Source organism: Rhea pennata, chromosome 18 (genome assembly GCF_028389875.1).
Source record: "Rhea pennata isolate bPtePen1 chromosome 18, bPtePen1.pri, whole genome shotgun sequence".
NCBI lineage: Eukaryota > Metazoa > Chordata > Aves > Rheiformes > Rheidae > Rhea > Rhea pennata.
In genome coordinates this window covers 14233193-14248263 of record NC_084680.1, presented here as the reverse complement: position 1 = coordinate 14248263, position 15071 = coordinate 14233193, and the positions used below count along the sequence as shown (strand labels likewise).

At 37.1% G+C, this 15071-nt stretch overlaps 1 protein-coding gene across 5 annotated transcripts in view; it reads left to right on the top strand.

Moving 5' to 3' along the window:
• Nucleotides 1-225: 225 nt before the first annotated feature.
• Nucleotides 226-15071, top strand: part of MAPKAP1 (MAPK associated protein 1) — a 110532-nt gene continuing 95686 nt past the window's right edge. Inside the window, exons 1-2 of one of the 5 annotated variants that reach the window (XM_062591056.1) lie at nt 226-313; nt 10576-10897. In XM_062591056.1, coding sequence (XP_062447040.1) covers nt 10642-10897 — 256 coding nt within the window. In that variant the 5' untranslated portion in view covers nt 226-313; nt 10576-10641. Of the gene's footprint in view, nt 314-438; nt 609-10044; nt 10062-10575; nt 10898-15071 lie in introns of those variants that run through there. The other 4 variants (XM_062591058.1, XM_062591059.1, XM_062591055.1 and 1 more) reach the window with 4 other exon arrangements.

The following is a 15071-nucleotide window of genomic DNA, read 5'->3' as shown; positions in this document are numbered from 1 at the left end:
CGGCCGCAGCCGCCGGCCGGAGCGGCGCGGCGCGGCGCGGCCCGGCCCGGCCCCAGGCGGCGGCGGGCGGCGGGCGGCGCCCTGCTCCGGCCCCGCCCTGCTCCGGCCCCGCCCCGCGCCCCCGCGCACGCGCGACGCCCGTGCCGCGGCACTTCCGGGGAGGCGCTTCCGGGTCGCCGTGCGCCCAGCGCTGCCGGGTCCCGCGCGGCCCCTGGCCCGGAAGCGGCTGCGCGGCCGCCGGCGGGGGGAGGAGGCGGCGCCGGCGCGGCCCGGCCCGGCGCGGCCCCACGCAGCGCCAGCGCCGGCGAGGCCTGTAAGTGCGGAGGGGTCCGGGGTCCTTGTCCTGCCGCCGGGGCGGCGCCCGGCCCGGCCCGGCCCCGCGGGGCTGCGTGCCCGCTGCAGCCCCCGGGTGTCCCGGTGCCCGGCCGGGCAGCGCCGCTCCTTTCTCCAAGTAAAGCCCTGTGGCAAATTCGCAGGACGAAGTAAAACAGCGCGGCAGGGAGCAGTGCCGGGGCGCCCGTGCGGCTGCGGCAGTGCCAGGCTCCCCTGCGCGGGTGCCGGCAGGTGCTGCTCGCCTCTGCCGGGAGCTCGGGTCGGTGCCGCCTGCGGTGAGTAGAGCGTGCGAGCATCTCTGGGAGCGAGGGCAGCTGCTGCAGGTCACCTAGCCGGCAGCAGCCGCCGTTGGGGCGAGCGAAACAGATCCGGTGGGCGCCTAACAGTAAAGCCTGGCGAAGAGGTGGGCTGTGTGGCTGAGGTCCTGGGAGCTGGGCATGTTACAAAGCAGGTGTATAGGAAAGGACCTCCCAGCTTCTCCTATTGGAATCAAAACCTAGTTTTGATCGAAGGTTTGGGGCCGATAGTTGCGTTCTCCTTGGCTCTAGTACTGTCACTCCAAATTACTGATTTTTCACTTTATAATCTTCTGTCTTGGTCTGCCTGACCCTCTCCGGTTTATTGCTCTGAGTGTATGGGTATTTGTAAGGTGAGTGCTTTTAGTATAATCACACTGCAGTATTTTGTTGGATTGTGTTCTCATTTTTTCACATACATGACAAGAGTAGTGATAAAAACTACCATTCTGTACTGTAAGAAAGAATATAATCAATGGAATTCTAAGTGTTTTTGAGGAGATCCAACCAGAAGACTTGGTTTGACTGTTAGTGACAACTTAGTGATTGTCTAGATGAGAAAGAGAAGAGCCAAGCTTGGATTTCCTGAACCTACATAGTTGCTACATGGTTTTAAGTTTTTGATGGTTGTCAAATAGATAAAAGATTGGGAACTGAACTCTGTCAGTTGTTCTTTCAGATTCAGAGCAAATCTGTTCATGGACACTTTGTTTTTGTTTTTTTTTGTTTTGTTTTGTTTTATATGCACACACACACACACATATATGTATATATATATAAAATTGAGATTATTGTCTATACATACAGTTGGGAAGAGAAATTACTAAAAGGGTGAGCTGCAACCAGTTTAGCTATTTCTTTTCCAGTTGTGTTCCAAATTCTTTTTGTTACATCCTTTCATTTTCTATTTATTAGTCCATTTCAGCCAAACACACTAAATGTCCTTGTCTACTCTGAACAGCTCAATTTTACATATAGATTTTCCTTTTGATCAACAGAGGTCTCAGAAGGTTAAGCAGTTTCATGGAATGAGCCACACCATGCATTCTATAGCACAATTTTTCCCAAGCTTCTTAAGTTAGGAGTGTGAGAAATAGACCAGTATATTGAAAGATCACAGTTATACTGACAGCAGAACAAATGGACAGAATGCAAGCTGCATGTCTCCTACATCAGTGCAGCTCTGTAGGGCCAGCAGACCGCACATGTGGCAGCTCAGTTTGGCACCTTGCTAGGGAAAGGGTGGAGTGGCACTTGGTGAGGACACTGGAAGGAGAGCTCAGGCTTTCTTCAGCTTCTCCCTCTCTTCGCTACTGGGGCACACAGGCTGTGTGAGCGTTGGGATCAAGGAATTGGGGAGGGATGTGGAAGCAAAAATACAACAATGCTGGTCATAATAGGGCACAGAATGCTATTGCAGTGGCTTCAGTAACTATGTATTCTTCATATCATGAATCCTGGCTACGCTGTTCAGAACAGGAATCTACATTTATGAATACACCTTTGCTTTTGATGTAGACAAAACCAAGTCTTCATATAAAGTGCTTGGAAAGATAATGTCTCTGTAATCTAAGGCTACAGAGGACTGAAACATGATACTGCGTTGAAAAGCTTTACCTGGAAAAGGAGGACAGGAGGAAAGGGTTATTTTACATTTGAAAACTATCCAACTACCCATTTAGAATAAGCTACAAAAATAAGTTACCTAGAAAAGAAAAATATACTTTTGGTGACATCTGGCGTTTCTTTTTCTGATAGTACTGTTGTAAGACAGGAACCTAGAATATAATTCTGAAACTGTGTCAGGCAGTTGGAGTGATAATAGGATTTTCAGTTAAAAAAATGATCATGTAGTTGCATCACGGTTTAAAAGTTTCAATATTAGACTAGTGAAGTGGCTGAACAAATACAGATTTCTGTCATATGATCAGCTAACTAATAGAAATTTCAGCTGGATGAACCAATTCCAAAAATCACGGTTCTATGTTAAGTTGTTGTGCCAATCAATGTTCTAAGTATTCCTCTTTCTGAGGAAAAAAAAAAAAGTTCAATCACCTCACTTGTTACAAAATGTAAAAAGTATAGTCAGCTTCATCAGCTTACAGCTGTGACTACTGTTCCCTGTTTCTTTAATTAAAGAAAAAAATTGTTCAGCAATAAAAATGAAACTGAAAATTACAAAATGTTATTTAAAACAAACTCTCTTCTAGGTTGTTATTTTAAATGAACTATTATTACTCATGAAAAACAAAGTCAAATATTTGTATTTTTCCTAGATAGTAAATTCTGATTAACACTCATACTGTGGAATCAGGCAATAGTAATTTCAGTGTTGGGTCATTGCAATATGACTGTATGACATGTGTAATGTGTGTTAGGTAATGCTTGCTAGCCAGTATGAAAAAAATAAGCATCATCATCAACATTAAAAATTAAGCAAAATGTTTGCACATATTTAGATCAGGCAAAAACCAGGCAAGATGCCGCTTTTCTAAACTGCTTCTATCCAAACCATTCAGTACAATATCAGAATGAAAAATGACAACACTTTGTCATCTGTTCAAATTGATATTGCACTCTTTGCAGTGACAGCTGAAAAGGCCCACAGGTGCCATATAAAGAGGTGACCATGTTGTCATATTTCATTTAGGCATCCCTCTGCAAAGCCATAATTACCTAATTAGGTTGTTAATTAGGAGATTAGCATTTCACTATATTGATAGAATGCTCTTTGCAGGCATGAGTCTAGCAACAGATTTGTCTGCCCTAATTTATAATCTCTGCATTTTTGTGCACTTATTTATTTGCTTAAAATCTTGATGCAAGATAGCTCAGGTTAGCTGAAAATCATCTTTTTTTTCCCCTCTCACAATCAAATGAAGACTTGAGAAGATCAGGAAACAATTAGTAGTAGACTGCTTGTTTGGAAACTCCTGTGTTCTCTCCCTCCTTCCCTAAAGCTCAATAAATAAAATATTGGAGTTGGTATAATTTGCATCATGATTGGTATGACAATAAAAATATGGCCAAATTCTGAGCAGTTCTTATATACAGAAAAACATATCTAATGCCAGATTGATTTACAGGTTTGTAAACTAATAAAGAAATTTTTTGGAAGTTATATGTAATGTGGTGTTCTCTCATCATAATTTTCAAATTCCAATTCCACTCATGAAAGAGCACCTCTTTAAATAACTTTAAATGATTATTATATTTACTTTTTAATGACAGAACCCAAAGCATGAGTGACAGCTTCTCTAAATATATATTCATTCTTATATGGACTTGTGTTGAAACATTAGATTGAATTTTCGTATGTTTTGATTCACTTTCCTTTATCCTGCATGCACAAGAGTCTGTCTGACATTCAAGGATTTTGATTATTTGTACTGCTGGAAATGCAGATAACCAGAACCATTTCTTCTGCAATTGCAGACAGAAGTTAACTGTGAAATTATTTCATATAACCTGAATCATAAATTTTGAAGTATATTCTCACCATTCTATTTCAGCTTGTGTGATGTGTGTGAGGGAAATCAATTCTTTATTCTAATCCCCCCTTTTTTTCATTAGTCTTTAAGATCACTTTAAAGAGCTGCAGTCAATGAGGGATGTTTAAGTCCAGTGACTATGGAAACCCTTCAGCCATAAGATGACATGTAATGGTATTCAATTCTTCCAGCCTCCTGTATTTTGAGATTATTGGTAATTGTTTTGGATCCAAGTTGTACCTTGTAGAAGCTGCATTTCTATTTGAAATATTTTCCTGCATATTTATGGCTTAATTGTTTGTTAATTTCTTCAGGGGGGCAGTCAATTTAAATATCTTTTCCTCTGAAAAAATGTGAACTATGATTATGAATTATTCTTCGCAGAATAACAGACAGTATTTTTTTTCCCTGCTTCTCAGCTTGTATTTTTGTAGTTAGAGAGGAAAATGACCTTGCAGGAATTGGCTCGAGGATTTTGTGAAGAATTTGCAGTTGCTTTTAGACATTTGAACCAGGGTTGTTGTTTTTTATTTTATCTATCATACTAAAATAGATGAATTTTCAAAACTGTATCTCCAATAGCAGAACATTTTTAGTTAACAGCTTTCTCTCATTTTTATCGCATATGCTAGCTTCTTTAGAGGTCTGCGAGTAAATTTGCATAGGTCTCATATGATATGTTTTAAAGTATGGAAGGCATAAATATAAAATTTTTCAGAGAAGAAATTTTTTGTTTTACCTCTCTGACTGTAGCACATCCTGAAAAGGTAGCATCAACTTGCCATTTTGGGAATGATAGTCTTAAGTTGAAGATGAGCCAGTCTTAACCAGACCATATTTGGTTGAGCTATAAATGTGGTTTTATTTCTCAAAACTTAACCAGTCTGTTTTTTGTGACAAATGAAGTGAATAGAACATACAGTTTCAAGTTTTTATTGAACAAACCAATACATGTATATATGGTGAAATTTCATTTCATTTTTAAAACAGATGGACTTGAATATGCTTGCTTAGATTTTAGGTGAGAGTTGCTAGAGTTCTGAAGAAGTCTCATAGCAACACGTAAAACACCTTCAGAAACCTAAATTTTCAGCTTATTTTTTGTAAGCTCCTTTAAAGGGAAAGAAAAATGTAAGAAAATGGGCCTGTTGTCATTAGTATCAATTTACCAAGCAGGAGTTTGTGGTTCCACTAGAAAGCATTTAAGGAGTCTGCAAATCGACAAAGCTAGAAAATGACTGGCCAAGGATATAGTTAAAGTTATGATTGAAGAGAGCTCCTGTGCTCTGTGTGGTAGATGTGAACATGGAATGAGAGTAGCTTCAGATGTCACCACGAGCATATAATGAAGTGAAGAGCAACCTTTTACCATCTAATAAGAGAGCCGTTGTGTCAAACTGAACTGCGTATACTTTGTAGGAAACCGAAAAATTTAGTCCAGAATACTGTTTTCCCGAAAGTAAGGTGGCCAACATTTAATGTTTATGTCATGTTTCTAGTCGGACTCTTTTTTCTGAAAATAATAGTAAAGATAAGTTGATGCATGCTTGCTGTCCCACAGGTCAGCGTAGTCCAGCATTCAAGCAGCAAGGCAACACTTCCAGTTGTTGCTGCTGTTGTCCGTACTGATATGTGGTGAGTTGGTTGATATGTGGTGGGTAGGTAAAATGGCCATCATGAGAGACATGCATTTAGCTTTTGCTATCTCTACATCTCACACTTACTTTGATAATGCCTTTGACACTCAGTGTAAAATAACACATGAATATAAAGCAAAGTGTGTGTGTGTTGTTTGTTTGTTTTTTAAGGACATGTATAGGACTTTTTTGGAATGAAGAAAGTGAGAAAACTTTCCTTTTATTTAAATATAGTACATCAGAAGAGCAGGAAGGTCTCAAGAACACTTAAAACATTGTGACAATAAAGTTGCCTCCCTGAATTTGGATGTGTTCATCTGTGTGTTTAAGATATAGTCTGTATGACTAGATATCATCTTTTTAGGACCTTTGTGTCATCTACTGAGAGCTGAATAATTTGTTAGAACATTCTGCATTATTTATTGTATGCCATATTATGAATGAGGTTGATCTGCATAACAACCTTCCTTCACTTGCTGTGAAATCTATAGATGCCATAAATATAGCAGTGAGTTACTGGAAGAGGAAAGCTTATAAAAATAGTAGACTGAGATCTAGCTCTCTCTGACTTAGCTGCAAAGTTTCTATGAAACCTGGCAAGTCATTCAGCCTCTTGATGGTATAGTTTTACGTCTTTGAGGATATTATCTCACCACACAGGTGAAATAGGAGGTTAAGTTCCCAATGACCTCTGAGGCACTTCGATACTGCAGTGATGAGATTAAAGGGAAGGTGAGAGCATTCATATCCAATATGTTGATAATACATAAGAAAGTAAGACAGATGAATAATAAAGATTAAGAACAAAGCAAAGGACTGACTCAGCTCTGTCCACCTGTATGGTGGCTCATGGAAGGTATTTGCTGATAAGTTTATGATTATAACATTAAATTATATGCCAAGTCATACAGAAATGATGTTAAACCTGCATAGGTTTCACATTGCTACTTTCCTTTTTTCATGTTTGCATAGAATATGTTTGAAATTTGTGAAGTATTTAATAGTAGTACAGTATGTAGTGTAGCACAAGTATTAAAATAACATTTATTTTTGTTTATAACTGAAGAATCAGTAAGCTGCTGACGCTGTGAAATTCAAGTTAATTCAACTGCTACAGATGGATGTGATAATCAAGTGTGGGTATAAAGCACTTGGAAGATGTGGTATGCTGACAAACCCAAGTACATCTAGAAACTGATTTTGCCTCTGTAATTTTGCTAAGTTGATGACTTAGAGGTGCAAAAGTATTCATGAAAAGTTTTGCAATATTGAACTTTGATTCTGAATTTCATTGTCACTGTGTTCAGACAAGATATATGTCATCTCATTGGGCTTCACCTTTATCAAAAGGAAGAACCATTTAGGCTTGTGTAGGTAGTGCTAAAATCTGGTATGAAAATCTAGACTGGGTTTTTGTATCTGATTTTTTGGGGGAGGATGTTGACTTTATAGAATTTCTAGTCACCATTAATGTATTGAGAAATTAGTTTTAGTGTGGCATTTTGGAAATTCTGAAGACGAGGAGGAAAAGATGTGTTTGTGTTAAAGTTTAGAGTTTGAAATAGAAGCTAAATAATTTCTGGCATTTTTTCCCTATTCATTTTATGGGAAAAGTGATTGCATGTGTAAAATTGTAATGAAGCTTTGGCAATTTAGCATGCTGACTGTTAATAGGATGAAGTCGGGGTACAGAGTATAAAGGTAAAAATCTCGCATCTGCTGTTACATGTTGTTAACTCCCATAGCAGACATTAAATCATTTCAAGTACAATAATAGTGTGGGAGGTAAATTAACTAACCATTAACAATCTTATAAATACACAATTAACATGCCAACATTTATATGACACATTGATGGGCCAGCAGTAATTTTTGATTGGGAGTTTGCAGACCTTTTAGAAGCCTCAGGCTGTTGCTTATTTAACCAAGTTCTCACTGCTTGCAGGTGAGTGTGGCCTTTTTATAATAAGTGAGATATAAATGTATTTGGAGAGCATTCTCAGAGCACAAGCTAAAAGCAATTTCCTTTTAGATATCCAAATACAGTACTTGGTTATATTTACATTTTTGAATTCAGACAATGTTAGTCAGATTGTTACAGCTTAAAGACCCTTAGCAGGTAAATTACAATAAGAAGTTTGCCTTATGGTGGAAGGTTTGTCTTACAGTCTCTCAGTTTGAGAACAATGAGAAATCCTTAAGGGAGCAGGCCTGCTTTCTGTAATGAAAATAACTGGAAAATAATAATAATAATAATAAAAAAAAACAGAACTTGGAATCGTGGAACTTGTAATGTTGGAGGGGACGTTTTGGAGATCGTTTTGACCTCTCTGCTCAAAGCAGGGTCAGCTGGGCTGGGTTGCTCAGGATCTTGTACAATTGGGTTTTGAATCTCTCCAAGGATATTGATGGAATTTATTTAGGTAGTAGCATAATTTATTGAATAGCATGTTAATGACAAGCACCATGATAGTTTTCTTTCTCTACCATTCATCTATTCCTCCTTGCTACTCTGTCTGTTCTTCTATATTAATATAATATTTTTGAATTTATCTAGCCTTCTTTTTTAAAAGAAAGGGGCAGAAGCTCTCAGAAAACATATGCTTGTAGCAGTATTTGTGGCAAAAGGAGGAAGAAAGCCTAAAACGATGGAGGATGTAAACCTGTTTTTATTGAATGTTGTAATTACTAGAAGCTGATGTTTGGCAATGGGGAGGAGAATCATAGGGGTGGTGAATTTGCAGCTTTAAGGTGAGTATGAGGCTTTCAACAAAGCCATGCACCGTCAGAGTTTTGCTTTTGTCACGGTTAGATGAGTGCCCAAATAAATTACTACTTTTGCTTTCAGCTGTTTAAATACAGAAGTTGCTTGGTGTGGCTCTGTATATTAATACACCTTTTTCCTCAGAAGCTTACTGGAAAATGATGAATGTGTTTGCTGTTCCTAGAAAATACCTGTCTGATGCTTTCTTTCACTTTGTTCTCTTAAAATCTGCCAGAAAAAGGCCAACTGCCTTTACCAGACTTTCATGGGAAAGTGCTTTGTGGGATTTAAAATCATTCTTGGTATTTTCTTTTAGCTGATGGAAGTTTTGGAAACAGCAACAATATGAAGTCTTTTTTTTCAGTGTTCAAAATACTCAGTTAACGCATTTAGTTCTAGAGCTGATACTGATATATATGTATTAGATTTTTTTTTTGATGATTAGAAAAGCAGTGGGGATTTTGAACTTCTGGATTCTATTTCTAGTCTTGTATCTGTCTATGATCTTAGATTTTAAAAAAACCCACCAGTCTCTCTCCCCTTCAGACTGAGGTTTCACAGTCGCTGAGGGCCGCCGGGTGCAAGGGGTACCCAGCTGTCCTCCCCGTCTTTTGATAGTCGTGCTGGCTTTGCTATGCTTACACTAGTGCTCTTACAGCTGTTCACTTTAGGGGGCAGATCTGGCTGGAAACGAGTAATTTTTTCCTTGTCAGGTTAGTTTTCAGCAGCTTATGTTTCTGCTCCGACTTGCCTCACAGCTACGCAGGTGCTAATGCCAGCCTCGGTGGAAGCATGGGAGCAGAGCTGGACAGGAGCATGGAGCTGCCTCTTTCAGAGGCAGCCCACACTTAAATTAGATTATAGTATCTGTAAATCCACAGTTAGAGTAAAATGAAGTAAGTTTAACTGTGGTTTTTCTTTTCCTCCTTCCTTTTCTACCTATTACTTTGTTTTGTAAGGCCACTTGCATACTCTGAATCAAATATTTTAGGTAAACGGCAATTACTATTGTTAAAGCACTTACGATTTCAGGCATGTGGTACAGATCATAGATCATAGAGCTCCTTCTCTATTGCAACTGCTGTCCATTATGAAGCTCCCTGCAGCAGCAGATGTTTGATATTCTGCCGTGAGATACTAATTTCTTCATGTTTGAAGTTTATCCTGGAAATAAAAAACCTGAATTTCAGCTAGTTTTTTGCATATTTGGGAGTAAACAAAGTTTTCTCTATATAGACCTTTTAATTTACTTTTTAATTAAACAGAGTTAGAGTTTAAGAAGAATATTGTGCTATACAGAAGTCTTTGCTAGGTGCAGAGATGAGCTGGTTCTGGGGGTATGGTTGTTTAAGCATGCACTTTGACTTCCATGCCAGCTTTTCAGCAATATTTCATAGTATATGACAGGAGAAGTTGAGTTCAAAGACTGGAGAAAACTGAGAGCACAGGAGGGAATGCTGAGCAAGTGTATCAGCATCATCAGACCCATGCATCAGAGTTCTTCAGAGACGGTATCTTGGGAAAAAGTGCCTATAACCAGGTAATCAATGGGTTCATATGTAAAGACAGAAGAAAAAGAGAAACACACTATTATGATGGGTGTAAGGAGAATCAAAACCCTATCTGGTGCTGTATCTGGTACTATATTTAATGAGCAAATGTTTCTTTTGTGCATTTTATCTCACTCTGTGTGTAGTACTTAAATGGTTGCTATAATGCAAAATATTTTGTTTTATAGTAATGGGGTCTGTCTGGAGGTGTTTATTTTGCTCAGGTCTTCTGGAATTCGAGTTTCAAACTGTCCTTCAGAACCACTGTGAAACTTTTAAGTGGGTCCTCAGCAAGCAGTCTAACTTAAACTAGAACAGAATTAAAATAATTCTGTCTACAAAACTGAATTAGTTGGGTTTTGTGCATCCAAAATAGAAACTTTCCTGAATCAGTATTAGTTGATGGTGGTTTTATTTTGTGTATTTTCTTGTTTGATTGTGTTGTTTATTTGAGAGGATTGGTTGGTTTGTTTTGCTAAAATGCTGTGTACGTTATATTTCTAGATACATACATCCATGGAACAAGATGGAGAGAAGATAGTATAGTGAAGTGGTGGGCTTGTGGACAGGATGGCTTTCCTGGACAACCCAACAATTATACTTGCTCATATTCGGCAGTCGCATGTGACCAGTGACGATACAGGAATGTGTGAAATGGTCCTGATAGATCATGATGTCGACCTAGAGAAGTTTAATCCCTCGTCAACATATGGGGACAGTTCAGAAACACAGGGAAGCAATGGTGAGACTCAGGGCTATATATATTCCCAATCAGTCGATATTACCTCAAGCTGGGACTTTGGAATTAGAAGACGATCAAACACAGGTAAATGATATTTGCAGCAAAAAACAGTGTTAGACTTTTAAACTCGGTTTCTAATAATCCTTGCATGGACCAATCAGAGCATGACTTGCTAAATATGTCATGTTTTTTCTTTTGTAACATAGATACATTTATATCTTAAAAGGACTTGTAATAATCCAGTTACTTTAGTATGCTATAAGCTGAATTTTAATTTCTGTTTTACTTAATCATGTACAGTGGAACTCTGAGATAGTTTCATTAGAAAAAGAGTTGAAATTGTGAACACATTCTTAGTCAAATATTTGGTCAGTCTTTGTTATTTGTATTGTTAATGTCTAGAGGAGTGTTAATTTTTGAAGACAACAGTTGTTTTCTGAGATACCCACCTACTGATGCATCAAATCTATTTGTTATAACAGGGAGGAGTGAAGTTTGTTAGCTGGTGGAGGGAATGATCTGTCTTTACTTTGTCTTCTGAAATCTTACATCTGAGGAAGAAACTTGAGCTAGGATTTAAGTTATCAAATTAGCAAATTTAAGGATATATACTGTCTCAAAAAATGCTAGTAGTTCAATTTGCTTTCATTAGAAGAAAACTGGCCTATTTGTTGTTTCATCTTAGGGATATTGAAACTTCTACTTGTACCCAGGGAATGATATACATAAAAATTCTAGAATATATAACATGTATGAAAAGACTGGTGAGGGACGATCAATACTAACCTTTTTTTTCTGCGTTATAGTGTGTGTGTGTGTGTATATATATTCTTTTCAAACTATTTCTGCAGGTATTATAACACCACCTAGAGCTCAGAAAAAAAAATCTGTATTCTGCCTCACAAGTAAAATGCTACATATCATTAAATATCTTGAGATATATATCACAAATAAAATGTTGTCAAAATTATAGAAAACACAAGGCACTGACGTTTTAATTAAGAAAGTTATCTTTGGAAATAAGCTGAATATGTAGATTTGGAATCATAGCATACTGAAATTAAAGGCACGGTAAAAAGCTTAGTGTGCCAGATTGCCTAGCACTATACTTGAGGGCTTATTTAGTTCAGTTGATGTTATACCATATGAGGAAGGAAAGGTGAAGATTTATAGAATTGCTCTAAAAAGTGATTCTGAAGGATTATTTCACCAAGTGAGTGGATTGATAAAATAAGCTACATTTAATTTACCATTTGAAACCATTTCAGTTGCAAATTGATGACATATTCTAAAATAATAGTTAGGATACTCAGTCCAGTGGGAAGCTGGGTTTGTGCCTCTTCTCCTCTGGAATGTCTTTTATGGTGTGCTGTCACGTGTGCTGTACCACCAGGCACCTAATACAGTTATTGAGGCAACCAGCTTAAGATCTGAAACAAAATAAAAAAGGTAACAGAATAAGTTAATCAGCGTGAACCATTTTGAATAAGATGGGAAGAAGAATAAGCTAAACTGAAAGTTAACCATTTTAAAATTAATAGAAGTAAGTGCTTTTTGCACTGCACAGATAGTTAAATCATTGATGGAAGAAAACACAATTCAGAAACTTAGTAGGAGATTATTACTCAAACACCTAAATTTGTTTATGCTGAATTGCAATAAGTAGGGTGTGTGTGTGTGTATATATATATATATGTGTATCTGTATGTGTATATATATATGTTTATGTAAAAATACATTTATATGCCTTTGGTGATGAAAGTTATTTACTTTCTTCCTAAAATTAGAAACTTAAGTGATAAGTCACTATTTGAAAAAAAAAAAAAATTATTTGGACTGTTAGGCTTATTTCTATTTGTAGTGAAGTCTGTTTTGGAAGAAATCACCTTATCTGAGACTGTACATGTTTTTCATCTGATAGAAATGAAAGATGTTGTATAACCTGAAAGTGAAAAGTTATTTTTGAAGTTTCATCTAATTAGCTAAGTAGCTTTCATTTATGAAAAACAATAGCAAAAATGACCCTTAATATTGCACTGCTGTTAAAAAAAAAAAAAAAAAAAAAAAAAAAAATCCTGCTGTTGTAATAGCTGTCACTGAGTTTTAACAATGTAAAAATTATAAAACAAGATTGTTTGGCACAAAAATGATCTAGTCATTTCAGGACATTCATTTAAATTAACCTCAGGTTTAAACCAGAAGGGAAATGGTAACAAAAGCAATTTTATACTTAGTAAGTTCTATAATTTTTAGAACATTTCTTGTTTCTCATTCATAGAACAAAGTGTTTATATATCTCTTTCAAGTACTAAAACTCAGTAACTAGTGGAATTTCAATTTTTATTCCCAAAGTGTGCAACCTTAAGGACGTTTATTTTTTATGTAGTTTATATCTACCTGAGTGACTTTTTTTTTTTTTTAGCAAAAGCAGGAATGTTTGTTATTTGAAAAGTAATTGAAATGGTTTTTATATTGGACAGAGAAGGTAGTGTAATTTTGTGTATGAACAGATTATAGTGGCTGATTTTAATATATAAACCTTTCTTTCTTCTTTTTTTTATAACCTGCTAAATAAAATAATTTCTGCTTATGTATTTTACCATTGTTTCTAGGTGCAATACTTTTTTTTTTTTTTTTTAATCTTGTGCAAAGCTGTTTCATAAAGTACTTTACCAGCATCGAACCTGGTGGAGAGGTTGGAGAAAATACGTATTTTTGCAAAGACTCAACACGTCACTGTAGATAGAGACCATACAAGTATTAGTTATTAAGTGTACCTCATGTGGATATGGTGATTTGAAAAAGGATTTATTTGTGTTCTAATATCAAAGCTGTCCCCCTGACTTAAAATGGATCTGCAGTGAGTGAGACATGTTAGGGTATGGCACATCCCGTTCAGGTCCGCAGGTGGTGTACACCCAAGAATTTTTCATCCTCTTCTACAGAAGCTGGAAGGGTCACAGGAGGTCTTTGGCATTGCATCTCTCTCCTGCCTTGCTACTGCCACATCCAAAAAAACCCACCCCTGCACACAGACAGAAGGTGAAGGTGAGCCAATACAAGTACCTGGGAAAGAAGCAAATGCTCCCTTCCAGTCCAAATGACTAGAAACAAAGGCTCATCTAGTTACTAATATTTAATGAAACAAGAACTGCATGTTGGCAGTGACGTTTTTGACATAGCTTTAATATTCTTGTTGAGAAGGAACCTTAAATAATTCTAACTCCTAATAAGTACTGATGGTTGGAGTTGCTATAATACAGTCACACAATGAGTGATAATTTGTGATCAGCCTTACATAGGAGAATTCATCTGTATAGGAGAGCTGCACTGATTTAATGAAAACTGACTGCAAGTTAGTATATTTATTTTGGCGTGGGGCAGGGCCTCATGTTGATGTAAATGAGTTACAAAATGAAGTCCCTATTTGTATCTGCCTTGAGCTACTTGCTACAGCTGTTGAACCTGAAGGGTTTTTTTTTTTTTTTTATCATACTATCCTTTTTTTTTCTTTTTAAAAACATCACTTCTATGTCAATACTTTTGTTCACAGACTGAATGCAATACAAAGAATAGTGTAAAAAAAAAAAAGGAAAAGGAAATATTTGTTAGGGTTTGTTTTTTAAAAAAAATGGTGAAATGACTCAGAGAATTCAAAATGTATTTAAAAAATGTCAGAATAATTTAGTATTTTAGAATCTCTTCTAAAAACCGATTTTCGTTAATGAAGTCTCAATGCATCAAAGTTGCTAATATATCCAGCAAATTGTTTCCTCGGTCATCAACATTATTAGGCCAACTTTCTGATTTAATCTGCCCCCTTATTTTGAGGGGATGCTTTATTGCATTGGTTATTTTTGGTGGTCTCTTTTTTGGGTACCTTCTACCAGGGTAGTTAGTTGACATTCTCCTGAGACACTGGTTAACAAAAAGAGAATTTAAGGCATCTGGGACTGTGGTCTGTAAGTTGTTTGATATTTTAGCTATTTGAGGCTATTTTTCAAACAGTATTTTGAAGATGGAGTCAAAATATACGTAAAGAAATATTATATTCATTTTAATATTTGACTAATGTTGTGAAGATACAAATCATTTATTTTACTACCTATAAACTGTTTCAGCACACTGAAGAAAAAGCTATGCTAATTTATATAGCTTTGACATTTTATAATTTTCATGATTTTTAGATAAAGGATTTTATATTTAAAACTTTAATAGTCTAGTCTGAGTTCATTTATCTTTAATTTTTGAAACGGGT